At 31.1% G+C, this 11,620-nt stretch overlaps 1 protein-coding gene across 1 annotated transcript in view; it reads right to left on the bottom strand.

Moving 5' to 3' along the window:
• Window positions 1-11,620, bottom strand: part of LOC127730582 (breast cancer type 1 susceptibility protein homolog) — a 40,816-nt gene that overhangs the window by 23,236 nt on the left and 5,960 nt on the right. The window contains exons 3-6 of the mRNA XM_052239034.1: window positions 9,713-9,801; window positions 6,002-6,114; window positions 1,689-3,990; window positions 44-124 (exon numbers count right to left, since the gene is read on the bottom strand). Coding sequence (XP_052094994.1) covers window positions 44-124; window positions 1,689-3,990; window positions 6,002-6,114; window positions 9,713-9,770 — 2,554 coding nt within the window. The 5' untranslated portion in view covers window positions 9,771-9,801. The remainder of the gene's footprint in view (window positions 1-43; window positions 125-1,688; window positions 3,991-6,001; window positions 6,115-9,712; window positions 9,802-11,620) is intronic.

The raw sequence follows: 11,620 nt of genomic DNA, 5'->3' as shown, positions 1-11,620 counted from the left end.
TTTGATTATGAATCTTGTCCTTTACAAAGTGAAAATCAAATACCATGATATGGCAGCTCAAACTCCTCTTGACTTGGATGAATGTCAAGGTCCTCAGTACTGGTACTGCCATCGGAGTCGTTATCTGAAACACAAAAAGAATGAATGCCAATGTAATAATGTCTAACCTATACATGCACAATGTACACATTATTTCATCTAATCTATACATCATTGTACATGCACAATATACAAATTAATTCGTCTAATCTATACATGCACAATATACAAATTATTTCGTCTAATCTATACATGCACAATATATAAATAATTTTGTTCAAAGTTTACATGCACAATATACAAATTATTTCAAGATCAAATATACATGTATTGACATTTGTTTAATTCAGATGATCCAAGTTTAGTATAATAGAATATCAAATTCTTCAGTACAAAGGGATTCAAAATCTACTAAGTTTGGTAGTTAGTTGGACAAACAGATCAAAAGATAACACCTGTAAAAACATTTTTGCCAAAATTTCAGGCAATGAATAGCTGATGTGAACTTGACCTTTAACATATTGATTCCAAAAATATATAAGGGGTTTTCCAATCCCATTAGGCGTCATGGGCGTTATTAAATTATATTTGGTAAAAGTTGGACATATGGTTCAATAGATAACATCCCCAAACAAAAATTATAACTTTGCCAAAATTTTAGTCTATCAATAGCTGCTGTGACCTTGACATTTGACCTATTGACAAAAATCAAGTATCCTTTACCCCATGATGCATTATCCAAACAAGTTTGGTAAAAGTTGGACAAAACTGTAACCAAAGTTTTGACCAAAATTAAGCTTACTAACAGAAGTCTTCCTCTTCCCACAAGGCATTGTGATGCAAAGTTTGGTAAAGATATTGTCCAGAAACCAAAAAGTTGATGCCTAGATGCTAAGACATCATTCATCATATCATAAATTGAGTATGATTTTGTTGAAACTCTGCTAAAAATGAAAATACTTGTTCCTTACATACCTACATAAACACTTTCAGCATAAGTCATTTGCAAAGTAAAATGGATTAGCTTGTGTTTTTTTTTTTAAACTTTTTTTTTAAGTGTAGGTTAATTGGTATTTAATTCATTTATTAAATAGACAACTTGAGCTTTAGATTGACATAAAGAATATAAAACGCTATTTTCTTTCAAAAGGAACACAATCATTTACAGTCAAGTGCTCTAATATATATATATACACCAAAAGACCATGTGTTGATACACAAAATTTAAAAAATTAAGTTTTTAAATCTTAAACACCACAGAATAAAATTGCCATAACAGTGACATTCAAAACTCATCGATATTATAGAATATAAAATTGTGTTAATTTCCTTTTCCAATTGGCAAAATATTCCTACCTGTCTTTGTTAATTTTATCCTTATATAGCTGTCAGCCACAGATTTTTTCCTCACAATTGAGTATCTACGAAGCAGATGTATTTTTCATTTTTCTTTATGGCCCTTAGTAGCTCACTATAGGGTATGTGTTTGGTCATTCTTAAAGGATGCACTGCTACCTGTAATTGTTCTTAGCTTTGTCTTCTGATCTTAATGAACAGTTGTCTCATTTGCAATCATACCACATCACCTTATTTTTTAATGTGTATAGATATTAACTCATATATAATCTTTATCAATAGTAGTTCAATACCTTTTTCCTCCCATACAAAAGGCTTCTTGGTTTTCTCAGCCATGATTTCTTGTTTCTTCTGCTTTATTACTTGAACCCGACTTGATGCAGACAAATTCTGCTTGCCATTCTGAACATTTTTTCCCCTGGTCTCCTTTGGAAGCAGTCTACCTTTGTTCTTATCCACCACCATAGGCACGGACCTTCTTGTCTGACGAGGTGTTCCACTGATTTCTATATTATTTGATGCAAATGAAACGGATTTCCTCCGTTTCAATGAAATCTGCATGTTTGCAGTATCTGGAATTATATCTTCTGATGATGCTTTGTTAGAATCCTCCCTCCAATCCATTTGCTGTAAAACTTCTTGAGTGCATGTCAACAAATCCTCATCTTCTGCTGAATTTATTGTCTCAATCAACTTTTTAATATTCTTTTTATTAGTCTCTTCTTCCTGTTTCTTCTTCTTTAATTTATTTGATAATCTTGCTCCCTTCTTACTTTTTCCTAAATGTGTAGAATCGTCAAGACTACCTGGCATTATGTTCAACTCACTATTAGTATCCGTTTTATTTGAGTTTAGGCTTTTAACTACCTGTGCAGTTTGTACAGGTGTTGTATTTTCTGGCAAAATATCACTCTGTTTCCTTCCATTGTGTTTTTCAGTATCTTCCATTAAGCTGCATTGGTCAGTTGAATTAGTTTCTTTTGTGATTTTAGCCATATTCTCTGTTTGTATATGCTGGTCATCACTAATATCAATGGATTCCTTCTGTTTTATATTTGTAGTATTCCCACTCATAAAATCTAGTTTCCCTTTCATTCTATCTTTTTTCTGTTTCTTGACATGTTTAATTTTCTTGGATTCTGGAATAACAGGTGTTTTCTGGCTGGATTTGAATTCAAATGGATCAATGACAGCCTCTTTCTCAACAGAAACATTGTTTTGGTGTGTTGATTTAGAGGCAGTGTTCCCTGTTGGAGAAACTTTCTTTATTACGAGCACACCTTTTTTCTGACAAACTGAGGTGGTTTGGGTTGTTGGCTTAGATTTGAAAATTCTTCTCTTTTGTGAAGCTAAAGGTCTGATTCCTAAGTTGTTAAAATCTACAGCATCTATTTCAATTGTGTCAATCATATTAATTTCATCTTCTGATGTGATGACAGAGGTTCCTTTAACTTCTGCACTATTTTCTTCTGAGAAATTTTCCTTATTCCCTTTTAGACTATTTTTCTTATCATTCTCTTTCTCGTTCAATACTTCTAATACAGGATTTTGTTTATCTACATCCTCCTCAATTTCAATTGGAACATCAATGTTCTCTACCATTCCGTGTAGTAAATTAACCTCCCTATTGCCACTATTTTGGCTAACAGGATTATCTGTTAACCATGAATTAACCTTAGAATATATTTGGATATCACTTGCCTTATTTCTCTCCCTTTTATATGTTTTATCTGCATTGGCATTATTTTTCTGCCTTCTATATGTTTTATCTGTAAACAGCTGTCTTTCCTTATGTTGGAAATCTGGAGATGCCTGATCTTGACTTGCGTCAGTCTGACTATTCTTTTGAACTGATAAAGTAGAATCAATTCTGTTGTTTCCAATTGTCAATTCTTTTCCTTTTCTTGCTTCAACTCTTTCAGTTCTGATTCGAGTGTCATTTAAGCTATTGTTAGTACTTTTAACATGTTTAAAGCCATTATCTTCCATTTTTAATTGAGAACCTTGTTTTACCTGTAAATTGTCCCTTTGATGTCTTAATAAATGCACAGGTGTTACAGGCGAGTCACTGAAATTATATAGATTACTTTTGCTTGTTGGACAAAGACTGTCTTTGCCTTGACTTTCAACATTATAATTTACTCTTTTGGGACTCCTTAAACTGTAACCCCTTGGTACTTTCTGTTTTTCATAAACTAAATCAACTTCCTTTGTCTTGCTTGTATCTACATATCTATTCAATGTTTCTGAGGACACAATTTTTTCCTTGTCTGTAAGTATTCTACCACATTTTGTGACATCATTCTTTGATTCAGTAATATCTTTAAGTAAGACATTTTGTTTGACTATTTTCACATTATTTTTTCTTAATTCATATGTTAACTGTTTTGCTGATGTTTCAAGATTCTGTGTTTTTTCTTCAGAATTACCACTTTCAGCCCCACAAGATCCCTGGTCAAGATACTTTAATAAATCACATTGATCTTCAATGGCCAAAATCTTGCTGCTTGTTTCTGCAATTGTCTTTTCATGTTCAGGAATTTTGAGAGACTTTCTTCTTTTACTTTGCCTACAATTCTGTTTATTCTCTGTTCTCTGAAAAATATCAAACACATAAGAAAGAATTAATCTTTTTGCTTTGTTGTATAAATCATGGACAAATGTTTAACCCTTAGTACTGCTACCTTCTCTAATTATGACATTACGAGGATAATTCTATCAAACCAACATTATAAAGTTGATAATCTCTGTTGAACTTTTAAGCTTTGTTGAAGGGTTTAAAGTCTATTGGTAATGGACACTGAAGTGCATTGAATAAATCAGTATCACACATCAAGCAGCTAAGTAATCATGTGCATCTTGTCATTTTACAATAACTTGAGACTTGATAATGATGATGATGATTGGATTTAAATGTACAACAGGAAAAATTACATTACAAGTTGATAAAATGTTAATTAATTGTTAAATAAATACATCCTGCTTAACAGCTTTGTAACATGTAAGAGCTGGGATTTCAATATGCAAGATAACATGTCACTCTTATTTTGACTCTTGAGCCAAGCAGTCTTTGCTCTTACTCTATAATGATGCCTGCTTAATGGAAAAAGAGGAAGTACCAACGTAAATGTCTTAGTTAGATCCAGACAGGGATTAAACCCATAACCTGCCACACTAGAAATGAGCATGCTACTACAAGACCACTGAGACTTGAACAATGACGTTAGTTGTGATAGCCCAATTATTTTAAAACAAAAGTCCAAATTCTGAAATATCTCTCCTGCTTCACTGATTGTAATTAAATTTTATGTTGTAAGCCTTTCAAACCATGGTCTTATAACAGGTCAAACAGAACTAACATTATCATTGATTCATGAAAAAGTCATGATCAGATGAACTCTGTCCTACGAACATGTACATGTACACCTTACAATCATTCTGTATAGTTGATATTGTTGACCTATTAGTTATAATATCAGAGAATACTCTAACCAAGTAAACATAATATTGACCATTGACCCATGTAAATGAGGTAATGGTCAGGCGAACCCTGTAAGAAGGGCATCTAAAAGGTAAAATATTCTATAAATCCAATATACCTGACCTATTACTTATAGTATCTGAGAAACAGACCTTATCAGGAAAACTTAATGTTGACCAATGAACCATGAAAAGCCAGTCAAGGTAAATGTGCATAGTGCAATCATTCCATGCACCACATATAATTACTCATTGCTTATCATGTCCAACAAAAACACGACACCTACTATTGAACCATGAAAATGAGATCAAGGTCATATGAACCCTGCCAGGCAGACTTTTAACCTTACAATGATTCCATACACCAAACATAGTTGACCTACTGTTTATAATTTAATTATTGTATCTGAGATAAGGACTTGACCTTGATCACTGATCCATGAAATCAGGTCGAGGTCAGGTGAACCCTGTCTGATGGACATGTAGACCTTTAAAGGATCCATATACCCAATATAGCTATCTTATTACTCATTATAAGCAAGAAATTCACATAAAAAAAAAGTTTTTATAAGCAGTAATGACCCATGCAAAAGAGGTCAAGGACAGTTGATATTCGTTTGATGTGTTTGAGTTTTTGATTTTGCCATTTGATAAAAGACTTTTTGTTTTGAATTTTCCTTGGAGTTTGGTATATTTGTTATTTTACTTTTTCATATATGACAGATGGATACTTCATAACAAAACACTTCTATATACAGATTGTTATTTTTATGTCTCATTTTGCGACTTTTATTGCAAGCCAGACAACAAATTACATTTGAAAGGGATATAATTCTTGTAATATTAATTGATCAGCACTGAATTTTTAACCTGTCCAAGACAATACTGATATAACCCTCTGATATAAATTTCATAAAAATCTGACAATGAAGGCTTGAGAGCACTTACAATAAAATTTCTCATTTTCAAGGAACAGTACTCATGTTAACATAATTGATCAGCATTGATTTTCAAATTTTTCTAAGTCATTGCTGATGTAAACCTTTGATATGAAATTCAATAAAGGAATGAAGGCTTAAGAGTTAAACACATATGATAGGAATAAGTTAAATGTACCAATATATACCTTAGGTGAATCTACAATTATTTTCCTCTTAGTGCCCCTTGCTGCTTTGCATGGTAATGGCTCTGGTGTACATGGAGTAAGGTTCATTGACGGAAGCCCTCTAGGAGGAGAAACTGCAAAAAGATAAACATCATTTAAAGAAATGCATTAACAGATCTATTCAGTTGGTCTTTAGTACATATTTATTGAATTTCAAAATTTAAATCCAGAATATTTCAAAATCACTATCTTTGTCTTTTTCTTGTGAAATATAAATATTTACACCTCAAATAGGACAAAAGTTTTTTTCTTTGTGAAATTTGATAAAATCTGATGGATTTCAAAGAAATTTTTGTCTGGGAAACATATAGCCCAGTGTTAGACAAACTTATTATTCAAGTCAATTATGTTATTTGATAAAACAATCATAATGGTAAAAGATAAGTTTTGTTGAAACATTGGGCTATATGTTTCCGGTCCTGAAAAACAATGGAATTGGCCTGCTTTCATTTAATTTTGTGGAAAATTGAAATTGACAAAAAGACATCATACAAAGAAAACTGATACTTAAACTTTCAAATACAGACATAACAGTTTCTTCATATCTGAGAAACAGGTAATATATGCCCTCAATTTTAGAAATTCATTCATACATTTTTGTATTATTCAAAAATTATCAGTCAATATGTGTTTTACAAGGATCACCAGTCCTTCACCATTCACTTGATACCTTAACAGCTAAAATATATTCTACATAGTTTTATATTTACACCTTTGCATAGGAACTATTTTGTTTTAAATATGTACTACTTTCCAGTATAATAATAATAATCCTTACTCCTTGAGAGGTGTCACTCAAGGTAATCTGATAGTTCCTAAGCCAAAAGCTGAGCTATTTAAGAAATCTTTTGTTTATTCTTGATCAGTGTTATGGAATGGACTACCACACAAAATACGTAAAGCTCAAAACACTTATACTTTTAAACAAAGTATCAAGAAGTACTTAACACAGTCCTGATAAGATTATGTTTTCTACAATGTATTTGTATATTTTTTTATTTTTATTTGATTTTTTGACTACATATACATCTTGAACAGCTTTATATCTTATCATGTTAATAATATTACATTGAACTACTTGACTGTAAATTAACTATAAATTAACTTTGTGTAAATACTTGTTTTTGATTGTATTGTAATTTATATGTGAGGGCCTCAGGGAAGATTAGTTTATTGTAACTAACTGAGTTGACCCTCTTTAAATAAAGAATTTATTATTATTATTATTATAGTATGTTCTTTTTTTACCGGGCCCGATTTGGTGGTGATACATCTTACAAAGCCTATCCGAATCATTTTGCAAAGAATTCTACTCAAACTGGTCAGTGTTCTCCCCAGGATTTTTGGATAGCACCAGGGTAACGCGTGTGGACTTCTTGGTGAAATATTTCATGCAATCAGTTGTGTCGCGTCTTTTCACTTAGCTATAGTTACTGTAGTTTTTATGTCTCTTGTTTTGTTTTAACACTGTGGTACTGTGTTATGTAGACATTGATTCAGAAAATTATTGGTAAAAAAGAAGTAAATAAAAAAACAGTTTGTATATTTTTTTAAAATAAATAAATTATGATTCATAATAAAATATTCATCTGAATTTAAAGTAATTAAATCTTTTATAAAATCCAAAATCAATAAAAATAAAATATCATTCAAAAGAGAACAAAAATGTTCAATTTAAAAAAACTTTCTAGTTTCTAGAAAAAAAGTTGTTGTATGTGAAAGGATTCCTGTCATAAGAGGATATAAAATTAACAAGAACAATTGCAAATGTTGTTTTATTATTTGAATCAGTTTCTATCCTAGATTTTAATAAAAAGAAATTTTTCATAAATTTTAGAACATTTTGCCATAGATTTCATGTAAATATTAACCTTTCTTGTCTTTGATGATAATCAAACATGGATACAGACTTAATACTGCCCTAAAATCTAAATCTTTATTTGTCATGAACCATTTAAAAAGAATTCCTAAATCTATAAATTTATCTTTGGTCTATAGATCTATAAGTAACCATATTCAATGTCAACAACTAAGTCTCCCTATTTTCCCGCCTAAATGACAGGAAGTAGATATAAATAGATTTAACACGTGCTTATGGATAAAATTTGCAAATTCTTCTGTTATTCATTAATTATGGATATAGATATCCAGTTTGAAGGTACAGTCATGCATTTTATTTATAAAATATAATAGATTGCAATTAATTGTAAATAAACTTGAATATTCTACGTGAACTGGGTCATGTGATATGTACAGACAGATACTACAGTTTGAAACCCGACTATCATGCAATTACTATGTCATAATTAAAGATAATATTGGCCATGGTTTAATCAGAGACATATAATACTATAATATAAGAATTGGGAAATGTATAGTTGTCCATTATACGTAATGAGCCACCATTATGATGTACAAAAAATGTACCTATCGGGTCAAGACGCTGTTTGTGTACAAAGTATTTGCCGACTTGTCACAGGTCAGTGCTTGGGTGGAGAGTGAAGCCGTAAAATAGTTATCTGTGATCATAAAGTTATGAACTCTTAATTAAAACACAAAAGAATCATGTTACAAGTGTCAATTACATCGATTAAATCCAATCAACAAGGTTAACCTCATAAGGTAAATCGATCAAGTGGTGTAAACAATCTGTGTTGAACTGGTTTGAACTGGTCAAATTTCACCTGGAATTTTATACCGCACGGAAAAGATTTAACAAGAAAAATTATACATCGCGGTAAGAATGATACCACCACGGTAAAAAATTATACATCGCGGGCCCGCGGTCCTTTAAGGGCCTGGGGAGAACACTGCTGTTGCTGGGGGCCATCTTAAACTTGCAGTGAGGTGGAGTTGATTTTGCTCAGTGTTGATGGCCTCACTGTGACTTTGAGATGAAGAACAGCAATAAAAGCGCTGTTCCTTTGCTTTTTGCAGTGCATGTACTGATATGTGTCATTGATGGATACCCCATATCCTTTGTTTTTCTATTATATTATCCATCTAGTCATTGTTTTAAGATTCATTGTGATAACAGCCATTGAAACCTTATTTCAAATTTAAGCCTATGTCTCGCCTGTAATATACAGAATTTAAAAAAATCCATTTTTCTTAAGAATCTATTTCTTGATCTTGAAGAATTTTCTGTCCACGTTTCATAACATTCCATGAAGTTTAATGTCTCAAAAATTTAATTCCAGACTGTAAATGTTAACTTCTAAAAGCTTTGTTCATTGATCCGTAAAATAAGGAAAAATGAAAAAAAAATATTTTCAAAATTTTGCATCAGACATTATCTCTAAATCATAAAGCTGGCAATGTTTCATAAAATTCTACGAAGTTTTGACAAAATTATTGATGTCTAAAAAACTTAAACGCAAAACTGTATCTTAATGTTGACTGTAAAAAAAAAATACCAGTAAAATATGGAAAAATGAAAAAACAATATTTTCTAAATTTTGTTTTCGAGAAACTCTTTTTTGGTTATAAAAAAGCTTCTTTCCAAGATTCATGCAATTGGTTTCACAAAGTTATTGATTTTAAAAAAACTTCCATTTCAGACTGAATCTAAATGTTGACATCCCTGACAATGCTAAGACGGAATGTAGAATCAATATGTCTCGCTTCAGCAAAAAAATATTGCATACTGGACAACAACAAAAAACAACATACAGATAGCCCCTGTGTCTTCTTGAAAAGCTTGGATCAAGCTTCTCACACCTTCCACCATACTGTTTAACTGTGGTCTTTCATTCAAGCTCCTGAAAAAAAAAATCAACTTTTTTTTTATTAAAGGGAAAATTCGCGATTTTTTACTTATCATCTTATTATGTTCATAATACCATAAAAAACATATTCACCAAGTTTTATTTGGATATGAAAACTAATAAAGAAGAAAATTGGGAATTATTAATTCTATTTATTCAAACTTCCTGACTTCTGTGACGTAGTTTAAGTATTTTTGCATGCCGGGAGTGGAATTAATCTCATTTAAGTCTTGTTCGTTAACCATCTAATAACGCGATTTAAAGCGCATCAACGACTCTTGGTGTAGCTATTAACCAACTAAAAATTAAGAAAGTAAAGTGATCAGTAAAATTAAATTGTAGGATTTATGTTTTAAGGATTTCTGATATGATTATAGTAATAAAAGTAAATCATACAATAGAACATTTTTATGATATTTTTCCGACGAATATTTTGAACAAACATATATAACTGACATGATTGATAATGTATTAAAAATGCATGTTTGTATTCTGACCTTTTACTTAAGTCCAGCAAACATTTCCAGCTAGTACTGTGTAAATACAATGTGTATTGTACTGTGACACTTAGTGACTGTTGAATGCGTGGTTAAACTCAGGGTAATTAAAATTTCTTTTGATCTTCACTCAGTGAATCTTAGCCGTCACGGTTCACCGTTCCAGGTGTGAACAACATTTTGTATGAATGATAAACGGGAGTGATAGTTTTAGACTCAGAAAATATAAAAAAGAAATATAATTATTTTGGGGGAGTGATGAGGTTGCACAATAACTGGATAGTCGTGGTATATTTCTATATTTTGCGTAAGCTCAGTTTAAAATGAATTATGACTGCTGTCACTGTTTTTGTAACCATGAAATACTGAATTGATTTAATTTAATAGGTTTATAAATAATAATGGCCTTCTAAACACGAGTGTATGAACTAAAAATTGTACTATTTCAAATTAGAATCGGTAACCTTTATTATTTAAAATAGATAATTACCAATTGTAATTATATAATTTGGTCCGTCCAAAGCGATCTTTCTTTACATATTCATGAATTAATGTTCTCATCAAAATATTTTAAATCTGTCTCTGTCACAACGTATAAATACTTCAGCTATTTGAAAAAAGATGTTTGAAAATTTGACAGGAAATTCTTGGAATTGAATCAAATAATTACAAACAAATATTCTTTTCAGGTGTGAAAAACATAAAAAAAAAAGGATTCCTAATCAGGAATGTCCTTATTAAAATATTATAAGTCTCACAACGTATAATACTTTAGCTATTTAGCTATTTGACCAACGATGTTTAAAAAAAAATACAGAATCAATCTAACGTCAACCTTCCTTTTTTTTTAATGGAGACAGACCGGCGGAATCAATTTTCAATGTGCTTTATATCTTGTACCTTTGCAAGACTTATAATTCATTCATAAACCATGTCTTTACCAGAGACATATATACACATATAATCATATGTCTGTTTTAACTGGCAAGAATACCCCTAAAGCGGAAAAGCAGTCTATTCTTTAAATTTCTGTTATTTAATACCAAGAAAGAAAAAAATCTGGAAATTAATTTGATACTTTGATACTCAATATTTTACCTGGAAATTATTCATTTCCTCTTTCGGTTTGAAAATAAGATAATAATGTGGTATACAGAACATGCAGAAGTGTGAGTGTCATAAAACCTTGTTATATCACAAACCATTATAAATGTGAACCTGTATACGCAAGACCTCATAGGGCGACACCTAACCACATACAGGTAATATACAAGAAGCTCTGTTATACCTGGAAATGTCATGGGATACATAATGTA

This window comes from Mytilus californianus, unplaced genomic scaffold (assembly GCF_021869535.1).
Source record: "Mytilus californianus isolate M0D057914Y unplaced genomic scaffold, xbMytCali1.0.p SCAF_2, whole genome shotgun sequence".
NCBI lineage: Eukaryota > Metazoa > Mollusca > Bivalvia > Mytilida > Mytilidae > Mytilus > Mytilus californianus.
The sequence above is the reverse complement of the archived record's forward strand: the minus strand, read 5'-3'. Positions and strand labels throughout refer to the sequence as shown.